Below are 21,282 nucleotides of genomic sequence, written 5' to 3'. Positions count from 1 at the left end.
TTTTAAGAATTCAGGAGGCATGACATTACAGAGGTCTAAAAGTCTTCAAAACATTATAATCTATCCCTAAAATATTTAATGATAAAAATTCTAATACATGTAAACTGATCCAACATAAACTTTAAAAATGAAGAATACAAATGAGCATTCCCATAATTAAATAGGTCCTCTGTGTTGCCTTTCGTTCTCATTCCTGCCTTTGCCAACTTTTCTACAATAAACATATTCTGTCCTATACAGCATACAAAAGCTTTACAAAGTAACAATCATATGAGATAAAGCATATGCAAGTTACAGTGTTAAGTATCCTCAAAAGTGAAATTCAGAACATGTTTGTCAAGTCAGCAAAATACACAAAGACAGGCAGAACAGTGAATATCTTTATCATCTCAGCACTTAGAACACAGAGGTAGAAAGATCATGAGTTCAAACCCAACCCAGGATAGAAGCATGAGACCCTGTCTCAAAAGACAAATATATATGACAAGTATAGCACCTAGAGAAACATGTTATTTAATTAAATATGCTGTCAAATCCTCCTCATTGAGTCAATTGAGAATTATGTCAAATGTTTTGTAAATAATAAGTGAAAAGCAGTTCCTATGCAACTTATATTGTTAATAACTTTAAACCCACTTTTAGTATCAAATACGTTGGGATTTTTTTGTTTGGTTGGTTGGTTTGGTTTGATTTGGTTTTTTGAGACAGGGTTTCTCTGTGTAACAGTTCTGGCTGTCCTGGAACTCACCCTGTAGACCATGCTGGCCTCAAATTCACAGAGATCCGCCTGCCTCTGCTCCCAAGTATTGGATCAAAGGTGTGTGCCACCCCCACCTGACTAAATATGTTGTTGTTAAATCTAATGAAACCTACATTTGGTATGTGAAGATTAAACATATTGTATCTTGTGCCACACAAAGTCAGAAGTATTTCTATTCACTAGTAATCCAACAGGACTTCCATACCTCTGGGAGGGAAGTGTAACAAGACGTCAAAGACCAGGGATGGAGGCACCACCTTTTTTGGAGGAGACTGAGTTTGGGAATTAAACCCAGGTCTTTTCTTTGTTCCTGCCAGGCAAGCACTTTACACCTGAGTATGTCCCCAACTTAGTATACCACTTTGCCACTTCTTATCAAGTATTTCACCTTTGTGTACTGATTCTACCAACCCCAGATATATTTTAAGCTCCTAACATTTACTATGTAATACTGTGGTATATTTCTGCTAAAAATAATGAAAAAATATGAAACTAATAACACACACACACACACACACACACACACACACACACACACACACGTAAATTTTCTCAAAGAAGAATGTGGTAATCCTAGAAGCCTATTTTGATGCAACTTTCAATCCACAAATTCAAGATGTAAAACAAAGTTCTAATTAAAATCAATGTTTAAAATGATAAGCCAATTTCATTATCTTTCGTAATTACCAACTACATCCTTTAATAAAAAAAAAATCACAAAAACCAAGCATTCTTAGTTCTAGTATTATTAGCAAATATGTTAATAAAAGCTCAAACAACAACAGCTAAACCGCTTGCCCCTTAAGCTCTCACACAGCTTTATAGTAACAGAAAATAGCCATGAAGTTTTAATTTAGTCTGTACCAGATCTCAGGCCCAATTCCTTTATCTGCCAGTCAGTTTCCACATGCTATTACCAAGATGAGCTACACAAACTTCCCAAGTTATATATTGTGAATTGTCAATTAAATTTCATAATTTTCTTTTAACAAAATTCTGTACTCTTAATAAAAGTACATGTCACCAGGTGTAGTAGCAAACCTTTAAGCAGAAGCATGAGGATCTCTGTGGGTTTAAGACCAGCCTGGTTTACATAATAAGCACCAGACCAAGTAGGGCTGCACAGTAAAACTATGTGTAGGGTGTAACAGCAATCGAATCAGTTAACACTGGACACCCAGGAGATAAAAGGAAGATACTCTCAGTGTACAGGGACAACCAAGTGACAGTTAATAATGCTCCACTGGTAGAATCTTCACAGGGATAGCTGCTATCATTCGTCAAATACTAAGTGGCTATAAGTCTTTCATTCTATTTATGTGAATAAAACAGAGCCAAGTGCAGTTGGCCCAATTCAAAGTCACAAGTGGAGATTCTCAGGAAACAAGCGCGTTTCCTGAACTCTCCACCCGCAACCTCTATAGATCAGACACATCCAGAAAGCCAAGAATCTACCAAAGAAGCTAAAGCGAGTGAGTGCCTCACGCTCTGTGCAGGCTGTACCCTCAGCTCTGGGGAGGGAATAGAGTCACAATCTTAGGCCAATGCAGGTGTATACTGTCTAAATAAAACAAAAACCAACCAGACATGTCTCCCTCACTACTACTAGCACACTGTTCCAAATAATTACATCATCTTGCCTCATCTAGTGACATGGCTATGCACTAGTGACATTCACTTCCAGAACTTGTGTGGGTAATACAAGAGAGAAAACAGAATCATTTGGTAAAACTATTCTATGGAATTATCTGGTAAAAAAGTAAAATTACAAATCTAAAGCACTGGTTTAAAGTCAACATCTCAACTTTCTTTTCTTGTTTAATTTTTTGTTATGTCTTTGTTTTAATACTGAAGACAGAACTAGGACCACACAGATGCTACATATGCACAAATTTTTAATGTATGTGGCAATGACTTTAATAAGAATGGGATTTCCTATTTAAAGATTTACATAGCTGGATATTTATTGCACAGAAATGAATTTGCAGACTAGCTTCAGAGCTACATAATGAATAATTTGTCAACATATTTTAGCCTCTCCAGAATGACTGTGACTGCCAGTGCTTGCTGTTTGGCATTGTGTTTTTCATTATCATATATTTATCACTCGTCAGCATTTCTATCAACTCCTGTTTGTCTCAGTTATATAATATGAAGGAAAATATAATTTGGAGCAAAAGTGTGTATTTACACACAGGGACATTTCCTTGTGTGTTTTACTTTTTGAGCTGTTGTAACAAAATTCTCACTTTACAGTCTAGAATGCTATACAATTTATAAAAGTCCGAGTGTTCCAGCCACCAGATCTAACTAATCAATAGTATTTGGACTGAAAACTTCTGAGATACACATCACTTTCAGATTTCCAGCCAAACATCTATTTTCTACTCTCTAACTTGACCCTCCCCTTCCTACCCCCCTTTTTTGCTATCTCATTAATTAATGGAGTTAAGAAAATGAAATTTAGCCAGGCTCAATAACACATGCCTGTAATGCCAGCAAGCTCTTAGGAGGCAGAAGCAGGCAGATCTTCATGAGTTCAAGGCCACTCTGGTCTACAAAGGGAGTCCAGGACAGCCAAAGCTACACAGAGAAAACATGTCAAGGGAGGGAGGGAGGGAGGAGAAATTTACAAGAAGAAAACATGTACCACTATAAATACTACTGAAACCAAACCATGTACCTGTCTCCTTCCAGTTTCGGTATGTCTGAGCAACTAGAGGAATCCTCCAGCCATGCCAAAGTTGGTCTCCTTGAATCAACTCCTGAGTTCGGGTCTCCTGATAGGATCAGTTGTTGGACAATTGCTGGATCGTAGGCATTAACTTCAAACTTCAAGTGCACCTTCATAAGTTTGGAGACATCCCATACACAGATCTTCCCGCGTTTGGTTGCAGCAGCCAGAAACTGCGGGCAGCTCCCCGACCCAAAGCAAGATATTCTATCGGCTCCATCTGCGGAAGGAAGCTGCGCAGGACTTGTTGCCAGTGTGACAGACAAGGGCACATTCTGGGTATGCTCGCCCTTCACAAAGGGACAGTTGGGAGAATGTCTCTCATGTTCAGACCTTTGAGGGTGAAAAGAGGACGTTTACTGAAGAGCAAGCTTCTTCATACACACATTAAAAGTTTTCATCTTACATTTCTGTTTGGTGTAAGTGCTGGAATGAACCCAGGGCTATGAGCACGCTGAACAAGGACTTTACTCAGCCATATCACCACCTCTCAAGCGAACTTAGTTTTATGATTACTCAATTTCATTCAACCATTCAGTGTTTACACGGTGCACATTCTGGGTGATTATTGCCAGCAGCTTTAGTCACTTTAACAATATAAGTGTGAAATCATGAAAGTCATGATTAAATTATTTTTCCAATTTCCTAACTCTTTTATATTTCCTTTTTGCTTTCTGTTGTTTGTTTCCTTGTATAATTTTCCTACTTGTAATTTCAAGGCAATACTTGAGGACAGGATCCTGCTACCAAAGACAGAATTTTGTTTCCTTACTCATGAGGAAAAAAAAAAAAGAGAGAGAGAGAGAAATTTTTACTCATAAAACATGCTGTTCTTGAGAACAGATTTCTTTTTCATACTCTACCTGCAGTTTACTACTATGAAATCCTGGGCAGTTGTAATATAGAGGTGTCTTCCATAAATCCTTCTGCATTATATACCACCAAGCACATATTTGAGCTACAACTCTCCTAACTAGGCTCTAGTGCCTTTTGTTCTTTCTACCATCTCTTACCTCAGTTTTAACTTTTGAATTAAATATTCAAAGTCACGTGACTGTGTAAAATAAAAGTAAAAGTCATCGTCAGTTATAGCTTATCCTAGTAATCTTTTACCATCTTCCAAATAAGTATTCTTAGAATCTTAACTTTATAGTTCTGAAATATTATTAGTTTATGGAGGGGGTCAACAATCTTTTTTGTTTTTTGGTTTGTTTGGTTTTTTTTTTTTTTTAACAATTTGTCGCACTGAATTTTTTTTGTTTTTGTTTTTTAAAGAAAAACATGGTATCACTACGTAGTTCTTGATGGCATCAAATTCATGAGATACACCTGTCTCTTCCTCCAGAGGCCACTGTACTCTTGGTGGGTGTAGAGGAATGCTGAGTGAATGTATCAACCATCAATGAAGTGCTGTTTAGCCAATCAGCTGGGCAGAAGGACAGAAAGTGGAAGGCGGGACTTCCTAGAGGGGGGAGGAGAAAGTTTGAGGGTAGGTGAAGGGACAAGCATTTTTGGTGGTTGGAGGAGGATGGTGGGGGACTTGCTGAGGACCAGCCCAGGGGTCATAGTGGCAAGTGCTTGGAATATATGTGTTATAAGGTTTAGAGTAGTTTGTTCAGTTTATGAGTAGATTAGAATCAGTTTAGACTCTGCCCAGTGAAGTGCTGGCAGCTTTAAAGTATGTTTCAGTCTCCCTGTGTTAGGTAATAGCTTTGTAGGCCGAATGGATACAAAATACTGTAACTGTAACAGGTGGTCATATATATATATTTTTTAAATTCCAGTTTTTTATGCTTGGTTGTCACAACACCAAGCATACAAGAATTAACTCCTTAGAGTAGAGAAGTATAAATGCAGAATTGACAAGGGGTAGGAAACAAACATTTTTATTTCTTGAAGAATTCAATCTCCCTACAAAATAACTCCCACAAGCAAAATATCAAGGTCTCTTTTTCCCCTTTAAGCTGCCCCTTTTTCTCCCTAATTTGGAAAGCACTCAACGGCTCAGCAGCTGTTTCTCTCCTATGCACTTAGAGCACTGTACTAAGAACATCACTACCAAACTCTTGAGTTTGGAGGATCCCATATTATGGTACATGCCAAAACCCTCAGCATGGCAAGAAAAGATGGGCACTTTACCTGTCCAAGTTGAAATTTTGAACACGGGTACTATCAAAGCTGTGCATTGTGGTTTAAACCCAAAATCACAGCACTCAGAAAGTTGAGGCAAGATAGCTAACATAAGTTTGAGGTCAGCCTGGATTACATAGTGATCTGGTGTGAAACCTGGGCTCATTTTAAGCTTTAATATCATTTTTAAAAGAGAAAGAAAAAGACAGGGTGCGATGGCACATTCCTGTGAACCCAGAACATAGTGATAAGAGTATCAAGAATTTGATGCCAGGAAGGGCAGAGTGGCAAACAACTTTAATTTAATCTCAGCACTAGAGACAGATGGATCTTTTTGAGTTTTAGGCCAACGTGATCTATACAGTGAGTTCAAGGTCAGCCAAACCCACACAGTGAGACCCTATCTCAAAAGCGGAGGGGTGGTATGAACCCAATCTCAGCTATACAGTGAGTTCCCTGTCACATGTGTGTGCTAATACAGTTTAATGGTAGCTAACACTGCTAACAGCCCTCATAGAGTCTATGCTTATTCCCAGTACGCACAGCAGGCAGCTTACAACCGCTTACAGCTCCAGCTCCAGGGACCCTACGCTCTTTTCTGGCCTCTGAAGGCACCCTAATACACATGGGTATACTTACAGAAATATACACCTAAACTAAAAGTAAAGTAAAAGATGTTAATAGATCATTGTATAATTTTTCAGATATAGATTAAATAATGATTTGTTTTGGATTCTGTATGCTCACTGCAATCATACAACTAATAAACATGAAACTTCAAACCAATTTTAATATAAACTAAATGACATATCTGAACACTGAAAACCTGTTTCTATCACTTATTGGACATACACCCTTGGTAAATTTTTTTTTTCATTTTAAAATAAAATGATGATATAGTTATTAGGCAGTTATGAGGATCAAGAGGGTCAATCATTTCAAGACCTGCAGATCTATAAATTTAAATTGAGCTCCAGATCAATCAAGATAAATACATGGTGCCCTGGTTTAAAAAAAAGAAAAAGGGGGGGGGGGGCCTAGAGAGATGGCTCTGAGGTTAAGAGCACTGACTATTCTTCCAAAGGTCCTGAGTTCAATTCCCAGCAACCACATGGAGGCTCACAACCATCTATAATGTGATCTAATGCTCTCTTCTGATGTACAGGCATACATGGAAGCAGAACACTGTATACATAATAAATAAATAAACCATTAAAAAAAAAAAATTTGGAAAGGCAGGTCAGTGGTTAGGTGCACTTGATACTCTTACAAAGTATCTAAGTTGGGATCCCAGCATCCACATCCAAAAGGTCACAACTTCCTGTAACTCTAGGTACAGGGAGTCCAACACACTTTTCTGGTCTCTATGGGCACACACGCACACACGGAACCACACACACAAACAACACATGTATATGTAAAATTTAAAAATAAGTAAACCTTTGTCCAGCATGATACACAGCCTGGTCTACACAGCAAGTTTCAGACCAATCAGAGTTACATGGTGAGACAATTTAATTAAGAAAAAACAAAGCAGCCGGGCATGATGGCACACGCCTGTAATCCCAGCACTTTGGGGGCAGAGGCAGGAGGATCTCTGCGAATTCGAGGCCAGCCTACTCTACAGAGCAAGTTCCAGGATAGCCAGAGCTGTTACACAGAGAAACCCTGTCTTGAAAAGAAAAAACCAACAACAACAACAAAACTGTCTTGAAAAAATGAAGAAGAAGAAGAAGAAGGAGGAGGAGGAAGAGGAGGAGGAGGAGGAGGAGGAGGAGGAGGAGGAGGAAGGAAAACAAAACCACACAACTCTAGCCTAAGACCAATACCTGGAATCTACATAGTGGAAGGAGAAAAACAATCTGACCTCCCGACCTTCACACATACACACACACACACACTCACACACACGTGTGCGCACACACAAATAATGGTATCAATAAACAGAGAGGCTTAAGATGGGGTATAATGATTTCTATTTTGGGGCTGAAGAGATGGCTCAGAGGTTAAGAGTACTGTCTGTTTTTCCAGAGGTCCTAAGTTCAATCCTCAGCCACCACATGGTGGTTTACAACCACCTATAATGAGATCTGGTACCCTCTTCTAGCAAGCAAGTGTACATGCAGGCAAAACATTATATACATAATAAATAAATAAAATCTTTAAAAAATAATAATTTCTATCTCATTAAGTGACTATAAAAAAATAAACTGTCCCAGCACTCGGGAGGCAGAGGCAGGAGGATCGATGTGAGTTTGAGGCCAGCTTGGTCTACAAAGTGAGTCCAAGACAGACAAGGCACCCTGACAAGAAACCCTGTCTCCAAAAACAAACACAGAAATAAATAAACTGAAGGGAAGTGAAACAATGACTAAGTGGTTAAGAACATTTATTTCTCTATCGAGGACGCAGGTTCAGTTCCCGGCACAAATGACCTCACAATCACCTGTAACTATAGTTATGGGGGATCTAATGCACCAGGCATGCACATGGTACATTTACAAACATACAGGCAAAACATTCGTACATATAAAATCAAAATAAATAAATAACTTAAGGAGCTGTGGGTATAGTTCAGTGTTAAAACCCTTGAATAGAATTCTGAAGGCCCTGTGCTCGGTACCAAGAACCATCTAAAAATTTGAACTGATAAAGAGTCTCGGGCCAGGCATGGTGGTGCATGCCTTCAATCCCAGCACTCATCAGGCAAAACAGGCAGATCTCTGGGAGTATGAGGCCAGCCTACTCTACAGAGGGAGTTCCAGAACAGCCAGGGCTACACAGATAAACCTCATCTCAAAACCTGTCCCCTCCTTCCAAAAAAGAAAATTAGTCTGTCTTTCTCTAGTGATAACAGTACCTATTCTACAGGGTTGAATGAAGTATGTAGAATACCATCAGCTATACAGCATGACAAACATTTGCTGCTATTACTACTTATTTCTAAAATAAGGCGTCATTGTAGTATGTCTTGGGTCTCAGTATTTATCTAATTTTAATCAAGTACTTAAATGCTGCATGCTGTAATTCATAGGTTAGGTAAAATTAAAACTGTATTATTAAGTACCTCCCATGCATGGATTCTCTATTGGCCTTTTTCAATGGACCAGAACTACACGGCTACAGTAGTGCTAGGGTTGGTTTAACACAGCCTATGGTCTGATGAGAGCGTAGTTCTAATTTTTGGCATTTTCCCCATGCAGATTTTGGAAAGCCGTGTGACAAAATATAGACAGGACTACCTCATTCTCTTAAAACAGTGACAATAACACAGAGCAAAAAGACAATATTACATCAAGATCAGAAAAGTAAAATTTAGAAGCACTATAATACTAACTTAGCCTATTATGCCCAGAAGACTCAAGACTCACCAAGGTTCATCCGTAGGTTCCCAACAAACAAGACATACACTGCAAGTAAAACACATGGCTCTATCATCTCCAGATGAGGCAGGCTGCAAAATAATGTTAAAAGAAAAAAGAGAAAAAGGAGGGAGGGAGAGAAGAGAGAGTAAAAGGAAGCAAAGGAGAAAAGAGAAGAAGGGAGGAAGAAAAGGAAGCAGGTAAGTATGGAGGGGAGACAGGGAAGGGAAGAAAAGAGAAAAAAAGAAGATTCAATCATTATTAAAATAGCTTTTCAATGAACACTCTTTTTAAAACTTCCCAATTTCAAGTACCATTTTCTAAGGAAAAAAATAATTTATAGTATTATCTGTTCATACATAAATTAAGTGCTCAATACATTTGCAAGCCAATCAGTGAGACCCTGCCTCAAAAGTATGAAACAGACATAGTGTCTACATATTTCTGGCCGGCCTGCAATTCACATCCCCACTAAGCCTCACAAGTGTTAGCATTTCAGGTGCATCAGCACTCCTGCCTTGTAGAATGCCTGTTACTGCATTACCTCAAGAATCGACTACCAGTTTATACTAGCAGAAGTCAAACACTGAAAGTAACACATAACCAAAGAAATTTCCCAAAAAATGACATTTAAAGAACACATAAATTTGATAGCAAAAAGAGCAAATGATCTTAATCTGAAAAATTAAGTATTCATAACTCAATAATATATCTCCCTTACATTCCCAATGTCGGACATATGACTAGCATCATAATCAAGTATGTGGCAACAAAACACACAAGCACGCAAATAAATAAACATTTAGCTAGGTTACACACACACAAAACAACTATAGTGCTGGGTTCATTGAAGGCTATAATAGTACATTTGAAAGAGGGAAAAAATCTCTTATTGATGTTTATTACCTGGTGATAAAATCCAGCTTGAGCCATGGGATCTGGCTGTGCCCACCTATAGCCAACATGAGGCCATGAGGTGAAAGTCTCCCTTCTGTTAGCTTCACTATACATCAATGCCCTAAAAGTAAACAAATGGCATGTAATTGGAAAAAGGCCTCAAACTAGAGGAAAACTCCTATTTAATGTTGCAGAAAAAAAAATTACTGAAATATCTATTTTTAAAAGTAGGGATGATTATGTTCAAAATTTTTTTTCAACTAAAAAAATCATTGTTTTAATAAGTTCCCTACAAACTGTAAAGAAACAGAAAATCTGGTTAGTGGTTACAGCAGTCAAACAATTCCACAGGTAAATTGCATTAATAATCAGAGAACAGGAAATGAAGAGACTGGCAGAGAGAGCCATGAACTTTTTCCTTAAGCCACAAGCTGGCTCACAGTGGGTGCCTGTCTCCACTATACTGTCTAAGCATTTAAATATTACTTAATTTTTATTTCCTTTTGGGGAGGGCAGGGTTTCTTTTAACTAGAAATCAGTTTTTTTGCTCTTTCTCTATAAAAATCTTCCTCTGGGGAACTATATACTCTACAAACTTAAGTTGTGTTGAGTTATGTTGTTTAGTTTAGGTTGAAACAGGGTCAACTGTGTAGCCCTGGCTGTCCTGGAACTCACTATGTAGACTAGGCTAGCTTCAAACTCACAGCCTGCCTCTGCCTGCTGGAATTAAAGGTGTGTACCACTAAAGCCAAAAACTCTAGCAAATTTTAAAAACATAGTGCAGCCTATAATCACAACACTCAGTAACCTGAGACAAAAAGATCACAAGCTGAAAGACAGCCTAACAAGACTCTCTAGAAAATAAAACAACAAAATCTTTACATTTTAACAGTAAAATGGTTCACTTCAAGCCAAGTCAAACTATAACTCAGGGTGTAAGTGATTTTTTAAGGGCAATAGCAAACTATAGTCCAAAAGACGTCAAGTAACAAAGCATTAAGAGCACAGCCCCCTCTTTATAAATAAAAGAAAAAGAATAAAAGAAAAAGATTACAAAAAAAGGACCAGAAACATTCATTTCTACATAGCTCTCCAAAACTAATTCATACATGGCATTCAACAATATTTTAGTAACATTGCTCTAGATTACTCCTAATTGCATCCTGGCCTTTAAGAGCATGTGCAAAAAAAAAAAAAAAAAAAAAAAAAGAGCATGTGCTAGGAGAGGTAGGAGCATGTCACTATTAGAACTTGAAGCAGCTACCCAGCATGCATTAACACCTTGGATCCAATCTCCACAATACACAGAAGCACTGGACCTGGACTTAGATACCAAGAACAAAGTAAAAAGCAAAGTTTACCTGGCAGGAATTCTATTAGGCCGGGACACAGATCCCTGAAGTATACTAAGCATTTCCTTTATTGAAAAAAATAAAGTAGCTGGGCGTGGTAGCAAACATCTTTAATCCCAGCACTCCAGAGGCAGAGGCAGGTGAATTGCTGTGAGTTCAAGACCAGCCTGGTCTACAAAGGACAGCCAAGGCTACACAGAGAAACCCTGTCTCAAAAACACCCCCCCCCCAAAAAAAAAAAAGCTCTTAACATAAACAGGGCAAATGAACACTGTAAAGAATAAACTGCTATATACTATGAAAATAATAGTCATAGTAAAAATGAACTCATTCAATATTGTACTTGTAGCATCACCATAAACTATTTCTAAATATACTTCAGGAAAATGCAAAGAAAGTGACTCACCCAATGAAAATGTTATACATAAGATATAAAATGTGAGTATCCAATCAAAACTAATAGGCTTTAAATCCCTCTATAATTTAATAAACTTTAGTACTTTTAATATCAAATAACTTATCAAGCTTTTTAAAAAAGATTTATTTATTAATTACATATACAGTGTTCTGCCTGCATGTACACCAGAAGAGGGAACCAGATTTTATGATAGATGGTTGTGAGCCACTATATGGTTGCTGGAAATTGAACTCAGAACCTCTGGAAGAGCAGATGGTTCTCTTAACCGCTGAGCCATCACTCCAGCCCCCTACTTATCAAGCTTTTACCAAGTGCATTATAAGCTTGAGTTTTACATAAAAAGGTAGTCAATAATCCTGGGAGGAGGGCACTAGTGGTAGAGGTATGATTTTCATAGAACTAGTTTTTTTATTTACTTATTTATTATTATTTATACAATATTCTACCCACATGTGAACCATCACATCACAAGGGGACACCAGATCACATTACAGATGGTTGTGAGCCACCATGTGGTTGCTGGGAATTGAGCTCACGACCTTTGGAAGAGCAGTCAGTGTTCTTCACCTCTGAGCCATCTCTCCAGCCACCATAGTACTATTTAAATTTAGGGCAAACAGCATAAAAATTTTTAAGGAAACTACTCCAATGAACTGAGAGGATTGTTTTGTTTTGTTTTGTTTTGTTTTTTCCTTGCTTTGAGCAGTTTTTTACTTTGAGAACTTCATAGGCAAATACAATGTATTTTAATCATACCCATTCCCCTATATTTCCTCAACAGACTTTTTTTTTTAGCATATTTATCATTGAGAATTTCACAGATAATTACCACGTATTTGATATCACACCATTCCTCCTCAGTGAAAACAGTAAGCACTTTACTTACACTCACATTTCTACACAGTATCTGTCAGAATTCATCTCAAAGGTAAGTAAATTTCATCAATGGCAAAATATTACACACCCGAGAGCAACAGTGACTTAAAATTTCTTCAAATATTTACCCAGCACTAGAATCTCCAAAATTCAATCTTGGAATCCCCTTATAAATTCTCTTAAGAGAATAAAAGATATGTTCAGTAGCAGCAATCAGCTCACCACAACATTTATATATAAATACCTACTTTTTAAAACATTCTAATAATAAATCAGATTTGCTGTAGTTTTTGGTTAAATCTAAAACTAGGAATTTAATCTCAGTATACCCCAGGAACAAGGTCCTACCTGTCTACAGAGCGGCCTGGCCCCACTCCAAGCTCTGGCCGTGCACTGGGGAGGAGGTAAGACAACCTGTCCATCACTGAGGACGCCACGGGTAAGGCAGCAACATTCTGATTGATTTTCTTCAGTTCATTTACAATGGCACTGGCAATAGTCTTCAATACATGATGAGGAAGATGAAACGTAACTGTGGCCCACTGGAAGAAAACAGGGATATAGTAAGCAAGGGATTACTACTTCTCCACAGCTTTAACCAAAATCTTACCTTTACCTGAATCATTAAAGAGCCATGTGTCCTTAATATCAATTATACTATCAGTTTATTGTTTACACCAAGAATGTGGAATAAAGTAAAAAATTAAATCTTTTATTTAAAAATGCCAAGGTCCTTAGAAGCAAGCGAGGGCCCCAACAGTGGATGAACAGGTAAGTATGGTATGTAGGTGAGTGAACAAGTACATACAGACGAATATTGCAAAGCCTTTTAAAAGATAGCAACTCCATCATTTGTGACAACACAGATAAACATAAAGGACGTTATGCAATTTACTTACAATAGGCCTATAAATGGTGTCACTTCCATGTGAAATTTATACCATGTTAACTCATAGAACCAAAGAGTAAGATGACAGTTACTAGAGCTGATGTGAGAGGATGGGCATGCTGGTCAAAGAGCACAAAGTAGCAGGAAGCATAGATGTGGACCTATTTAGCAACCTATTTTTTCCCTAATGATATTCTACAGCATGCTGGCCACAGGTAACAACCTACTGTATACTAAAATTAAGAAAAGTACAGATTTCAAATATTCTCACCAGAAAAAAAAAAACCTGTAAGGTAGTAGGGATACAATGTTTCATTTTATTTATTATCTCTACAATGTACACATATATCAAAATATTGTATTACATCTCATAAGTACATGCTTGTTTTCTTTTTTAAATTTCTTTCTTTTGGGCCTGGAGAGATGGCTCAGAGGTTAAGAGCACTGTCTGTTCTTCCAAAGGTCCTGAGTTCAATTCCCAGCAACCACATAGTGGCTCACAACCATCTATAATGAGATCTTGTGCCCTCTTCTGGCATGCAGACAAACATGGGGGCAGAATACTATATAAATAAATAATTTTTTTTTTTTAAATTTTCTTTTGTCTTTTGGGGGATTTTATTTGTTGGTTTTGGGGGGGGGTGTTGAGACAGGGTCTCTATGTAGTCCTATCCTGGAATTTACTATATAGAGTGTACTGGCCTAGAACTCACAGAGATCTACCTCCCTCTGCCTTCCAAGGGCTGGGATTAAAGGTATGTGCCACCACACCCAGAAACTTAAAAAAAAAAAAAAAAAAAAAAAGGAAATACGAACTCAATGGCCAAGTGCTTGCCCAGCGTAAACAAAGCCCTAAGTTCAATTCCCAGCCCCACAAAAAAAGAAAATTACTGAAAACCCCAACTACTCTGAAAACACAACTTAGGACAAGATGATAACAACTAAGTAAAATGGGCCATACCTGTTATCCCAGCATTTATAAAGGTGAGGCAAGAAAACTGCCCTGAGTTCTATGGGGTATATGATACCTAGGCTAGCCTATGCTACAGAATGAGACTGTCTCTCAAACACTCTTCCATACCCCCCCAAAAAAGCACAATATGATATGGCTCACCAATTTAATAACTATTTCATCTTGCATAAAAAATGTTATTAAGCACCAGGTAGGCACACAGGCCTCCATTAATAAGAAAATGGGGCCATTATCAATACTGGCCTATATGATGATTTAATCCATTTTAATACATGTATATCTGTGTTATCTTCATCATAACACAGAAATATTAATTATAAACATGAGCTTTGGGGTCACAAACATTAAGTTCCAGCTCAACTCCACCATCAGTAACATCCAGTAAATGTTAACATTGCAGCTGGAGATATGGGTAAAATACCATGTAGCTGATCGGGATAGCCTGTAGCTCTAGATCCAACATTTCTAGCCTTTGGGAGCCCTGGAACTCACAGAACACACACACACACACACACACACACACACACACACACACACAGTAAAATAGTGCTGGGCATGATGGGGCACACCCTTGATCACAACACCTAGAAAGCAGAGAATGGTGAACTCTGTGAACTCACAGTCAGCATGCTCTATATAGTGAGTTCCAGGACAGCCAGAGCTACACAGAGAGACCCTGTCACAGAAGCAAGCAAGCAAACAAAAGAATTATTTATAAACAACTTACACTAGTAGAAAACAAAGGCGTACAAGGGAAGGGGAGAGACTATAAAGGTTCCAAAACTATTTTTCCCAGAGAAACTTATCTATACATTAATTTCACCTTGGTGTTCTGTCCCCAGATCACATATTAGAACTGCCCCCACTCAGTCCAGTGCACACTAGGAACACTAGTATAATACTACGAAGCCATATGACCAAAAAAGTCTTTATGGTTAAAATAAAATATTATTTGAATTGCAAAAAAAAGAATAAAGACTGGGGTTATAGCTCAATGGCTGGGTGCTTCCCAGCACCATAAAAATGGGGGGAGAACGACTCAAAAGTACAGGAACTTGGGACTGGAGGGATAGTTCAGTGGTTAAGACACCTGACTGCTTTTCCAGAAAACCCAGGTTCAATTCTCATCACCCACATCGCAGTTCACAACTGCCTGTAACTTCAAGATCTGACAACCTCACCCAGACAGACTTATAAGCAAAACACAAATGCACATGAAATAAAAATATTTTTTTTAAAGTGCAGAAACTAGCACCGAGAACTGGAGTACGGCTCCCCAGAAACCCACATAAATATTGGGTGGAGGTGATTCTAACTGCAGTCTGGGAAAGCAGTCAGGGAATCCCCAGAGCAAGCTGGCTCACAAGACTGAACATATGGGTGAGGTCTGGGCTTGACTAAGACCTTGCTTCAAATTATGCAGGGGAAGAAAGAATGACAGAGAATGATTCCTAATATCAACCTCAGGCCTCCACATGCGCACACACACACACACACACACACACACGCACGCACAAACATGCCTACCCCCACACATGCACATCATATACAAAAATGGAGAATGAAATAGAATCAAAATCTCTTACCTAGTTTTTTTTAATCTTTTTTTTATTAATTCATTCATATTACATCTCAATTGTTAGCCCATCCCTTATATCTTCCCATTCCTCCCTCCCTCCCGCTTACCACCTACTCCCCTCCTCTATGTCTGTGACTGAAGGGGACCTCCTCCCCCGGTATATGCTCATAGGGTATCAAGTCTCTTCTTGGTAGCCTGTGATCATCTGAGGGGCACCAGGACTCCCCATCAAGGGGACATGGTCAAATATGGAACACCCAAGTTCGTATTAAAGTCAGTCCCCACTTTCCACTCAACTGTGGAGAATGTCCTGTCCGTTGGCTAGATCTGGTTCGGGGTTCAAAGTTTAATGCACGTATTGTCCTTGGCTGGTGCCATACTTGAGCAGAACCCCTGGGCCCAAATCCACCCATCATAATGTTCTTCTTGTAGGTTTCTAGGACCCTCTGGATCCATCTATTTCCCCATTCTCCCATGCTTCTCTCACCTAGAGTCCCAACAGAATGTCCTCCCCTCTGTCCCACTTTCATGATAAGTGAAGACTTTCATGGGACATGCCCCTTGGGCTAATGTCCAGATATAAGTGAGTATACACCATTTGAGTCTTTCTGCTTCTGGGTTAACTCACTCATTATGATCATTTCTAGTTCAATCCATTTGTCCATAAATTTCCTCTAACAAGGAATTCCTTGTTTTTTATAACTGAGTAGTATTCCATAGTGTAACTGTACCACAGTTTCTTTATCCATTCTTCTACTGAGGACACTTAGGCTGTTTCCATGTTCTGTCTATTATGAATACGGACACTATAAACATGGTTGAGCATATGTCCTTGTTGTGTGCTGGGGCATCTTCTGGGTATATTCCAAGGATTGGAATAGCTAGGTCTTGAGGAAGTCTTATTCCCAGTTTTCTGAGATAGCAACAGATAGATTTCCAAAGTGGCTGCACTAGTCTACATTCCCACCAGCAATGAAGGAGTGTTCGTTCCTCTTTCTCCACATCTTCGCCAGCATGTGGTGTCACTTGAATTTTTGATCTCAGCCATTATGAATGTAAGATGGAGTCTCAGAGTCATTTTGATTTACATTTCTTTGATGACTAAAGACATTGAGCATTTCTTTAAGTGTTTCTCAGCCATTCGATATTCCTCTGTTGAGAATTCTGTTTAATTCTGAGCCCCATTTCTCAATTGGCTTGTTTAGTTTCGTGGTGTTTAATTTCTTGAGTTCTTCATATATTTTGGATATCAGACCTTTGTCAGATGTAGGGTTGGTGAAGATCTTTTCCCAGTCTGTAGGCTGTTGCTTTGTTCTGTTGATAATGTCTCCTGCCTTAGAGAAGCTTCTCAGCCTCAAGAGGTCCCATTTATTAATTGTTGACCTCAAGGCCTGGAATGTTGGAGTTCTGTTCAGGACGTTGTCTCCTGTGCCTATGTGTTCCAGGCTCTTCCCCATTTTTTCTTCTAACCGGTTTAGTGTCTCTGGTTTTATGTTGAGGTCTTTAATCTACTTGGACTTGAATTTTGTGCATGGTGACAAATATGGGTCTAACTGCATTTTTCTAAATGTAGACATTCAGTTAGACCAGCACCATTTGTTGAATAAGATATCCTTTTTCCACTGAATAGATTTGGCTTCTTTGTCAAAAATCAAGTGACCATATGTGTGTGGATTCATTTCTGGATCTTCGATTCAATTCCATTAATCAACCCGCCTACTGCTGTGCCAGAACCATGCTGTTTTAATTACTGTTGCTCTATAGTACAGCTTGAGATCAGGTATGAAGATTTCTCCGGAGGATCTTTATTATATAGGATTGCTGTTGCTATTCTGGGTTTTTTGTTTCTCCATATGAAGTTGAGAATTGATCTTTCAATGTCTTCAAAATATTTTATAGGTATTTTGATAGGGATTACATTGAATCTGTAAACTGCTTTTGGTAATATGGTGATTTTTACTATGTTAATTCTCCCAATCCACGAACAAGGGAGCTCCCTCCATCCTCTGATGTCATCTTCAATCTTTCTTCAGAGATTTGAAGTTTTTTTGAAACAAGTCCTTCACTTGCTCGGTTAGAGTTACTCCTAGATATTTTATATTGCTTGTGGCTATCGTGAAGGGTGTGGTTTTCCTAATTTCTTCCTCTGTGTGTTTGTCATTTGTATATAGGAAAGCTACTGGCTTTTTTGAGTTAATTTTGTATTCAGCCAATTTGCTGAAGGTGTTTATCAGCTGTAGGAGTTCTATGGTGGAATTTTGGGGGTCACTTATGTACACTATCATATCATCTGCAAATAGGGATAATTTGACTTCCTTTCCCATTTAGAGCCCCTTGATCTTTTTTTTTTAAAGATTTATTTATTATGTATACAGTGCACATTAGATCACATTATAAATGGTTATGAACCACCATGTGGTTGCTGGGAATTGAACTCAGGACCTCTGGAAAAGCAGTCAGTGCTCTTAACCACTGAGCTATCTCTCCAGCCCACCTTGATCTCTTTTTTATATTTTATTGCTCTGGCTAGAACTTCAAGAACTATATTGAAGAGATATGGAGAAAGTGGGCGGCCTTGTCTGGTCCTCAATTTTAGATGAATTTCCTTGAGTATCTCTCCATTTAATTTGATGTTGGCTATTAGCTTGCTGTATATAGCCTTTATTATGTTTAGGTATGGACCTTGTAATCCCGATCTCTCTAAAACTTTAAACATGAATTGGTGTTGGATTTTGTCACACACATACAAAAAGGGGGCCAGCAGGTAGTGGTACCTACCTTTAATGCCAGCACTTGGGAGGTAGAGACAGGAGAATTTATCTGAGTTAGAGGCCAGTGTGGTCTGCAGAGTGAGTTCTAATACAGCCAGCTCTACACAGAGAAACCCTGCCTCAAACAAAAATAAAAATAAAAAAATAAAAGTAAACTTAAAGGGCTAAAAAGATGGCTTAAGTGGATAAGAACACTGACTGATCTTCAGTAACCTCAGGTTCAATTCCAAACACCCATATGATAGCTCTCAACATGTATACCTCCATTTCTTAAGGATCCAAAGCCTTCTCCCAGCCTCCTTGAGCATCAAGCACACAAGTATTCCACAACTATACATGTAGGAAATACACATTTAAAATAAATAAATATATATACGCACACGCGCACGTGTTTGTGTATCTCAAATCTTAAGAGGGGGGAAAAAAGTGAAAACTGATTTGTTTGGGGGCTGAAGAGAGGGCTCAACAGTCAAGAGAACTTCCAGAGGACCTGTGTTCAATCCCCAGTATCCACATCATGCTTAACCAACTGTCTGTAACTCTAATTCTAAGTGATCTAACACCTTCTTTTGGCCTCCAGGGTACTGCATACATACAGTGCACAGGCACACATGAGGGCAAGACACCTATACGTATTGAATAAATACATCTTTTTTAAAAAAGTAACCCTTGACAACATAGTTTGTAGTTAACCATAAATATAGCTCAATGGTGGAGCATTAGCCTAGCATATCTGAGGCTGTGGGCTCAATCTCAGCACCACAGAAATAATGGAGTTTCTATCATAGAAGATGTTATGTCTCTTAAAAGAGAGTAAAGGCTAGTTAGAACAGCCTAGACAGGAAGAGCAACAGGAGGAATTGACTCCATCACAGACCCAAACGCACTTTAACCTTACCTTAGCAACTTTATGGTTTGCTGCAGTTTCATGAGATATATTTTTTAAACCATCTTTGAGCTGTGTGATGAACAAATCATAACCCTCTGTACTAGAAACATCTACCTTTTCTACACACGCTGATAAGAGCTGCTGTGCCTAAATTAAAAACAAAAACACAAAATTAAACACAATAAAAAAAATCAGATTTTGTTCAGCTACTTTATGATAATTTTAACTATACAAACTTAACCTTACAATTAATTTTATATAAACCTAGGTAATCATTTAAATGAGGTAAAACATTCAATGTAGTAGAGGGCAATACAATAATTAACATATATTAAACAAAGAAAAATAAACTGAAACTATGAGCAAAAGTGAAATATCATATCAGCTTTTTTTGGTGGGTTTTTTTTTTTGTATCAGCTTTTTAAAAACAAATACAAGATTCATCAAACAGTAGGAAAGGCTTCAGCAATGCTTTCCACAGATCCAACCAAAACTCCTCAACAGAAACCCATGGTTGATATGAGGAACACCATCCATTTACAAATCATCAAACCAAGTCTAGAACCCCATACTTAACTGCCAAAACTAATGTAATACAGTAAATACTGTCTACAAAGAAGGAATGTTTACACTGACTATTGTAAGTATTTGCACCCAAGTAGATAGCTCAGCAGGTCAAGGTAGCTGCCACCAAATCTGACCTGAGTTCCATCCCTGAGACCCACATGGTAAGAGGAGGACAGAAGCCTATAAGTTTTCCTCTCTCATTTCCACATGTCTGCTGTGGATATAAACACAAATAAATAAATATAATTTTAAAGTATTTTTCTAAAAATCTTGCCCGGTGGTGGTGCACACCTTTAATCCCAGCTCTTGGGAGGATGAGGCAAGCCAATCTCTGAATTCAAGGATAGCCTGATCAATAAGAGAGCTCTAGCACAGCCAAGGCCACATAGTGAAACCCTGTCTCCAAAAACCAAAAAAAGGAAAAAAAGAAAAAGATTGTAGAACTATGAAATCTAAGCCAGGGGTGTCGGCACACCCTGTAATCCCAGTACTAGGAAGGCAGAGGCAGGTGGATCTCTGTGAGTTCCAGGACAGCCTGATCTACAAAGTGAGTTCCAGGGCAGCCAGAGGTACACAAAGAAACCTTGTCTTGAAAAAACAAACAAACAAAATACATATAGTATTAAAACATTTTTAACTCCCAGGTGGTGGAGCACATCTTGAATCTTAGCATTTGGGAGGCGGAAGCAGGCGGATCCCTTTGAGTTCTAGGCCAGCCTGGACTACAGAATGAGTTCCAGGACACCTAAGATAACACAGAGAAGCCCTGTCTCAAAAGCAACAACAATAATACTTAGAATCTCTTTCTCAGACTTGGTACGCCATGCAACTAAATTGTACCCAACAGCATGAATATGAAAAGAGTTTGGAGGGGGACTGGAAAAATGGCTCAAAGGTTAAGAGCACCATCTAGTCTTCCAAGGGTCCTGAGTTCAATTTCCAGCAACCACATGGTGGCTCATAACCATCTATAATGCGATGTGATACCCTCATCTGGTGTGCAGGTGTACATGCAAGGAGAATACTGTATAAATAATACATACATAAATCTTTAAAAAGGGTTTGAAGCAGATGAAGAAGGGTAG

General features: G+C 38.5%; 1 protein-coding gene across 10 annotated transcripts in view; it reads right to left on the bottom strand.

The window, feature by feature from the left end:
• The window catches only part of BIRC6 (baculoviral IAP repeat containing 6), a 182,042-nt gene that overhangs the window by 141,985 nt on the left and 18,775 nt on the right, over positions 1–21,282 (bottom strand). For all 10 annotated transcript variants that reach the window (XR_014781399.1, XM_084793779.1, XM_084793781.1 and 7 more), the window contains exons 3-7: positions 19,640–19,777; positions 12,878–13,071; positions 9,893–10,004; positions 8,996–9,078; positions 3,444–3,827 (exon numbers count right to left, since the gene is read on the bottom strand). Coding sequence is in view for 9 of the 10 variants with exons in the window: in XM_084793779.1 (XP_084649905.1) it covers positions 3,444–3,827; positions 8,996–9,078; positions 9,893–10,004; positions 12,878–13,071; positions 19,640–19,777 (911 nt within the window). In the remaining variant the exon portion in view is untranslated. The remainder of the gene's footprint in view (positions 1–3,443; positions 3,828–8,995; positions 9,079–9,892; positions 10,005–12,877; positions 13,072–19,639; positions 19,778–21,282) is intronic.

Source organism: Acomys minous (assembly GCF_964271855.1).
Source record: "Acomys minous genome assembly, chromosome: 8".
Classification (NCBI taxonomy): Eukaryota; Metazoa; Chordata; class Mammalia; order Rodentia; family Muridae; genus Acomys; species Acomys minous.
Note: the sequence above shows the minus strand (reverse complement) of the source record. Positions and strands in the feature narration are given on the sequence as shown.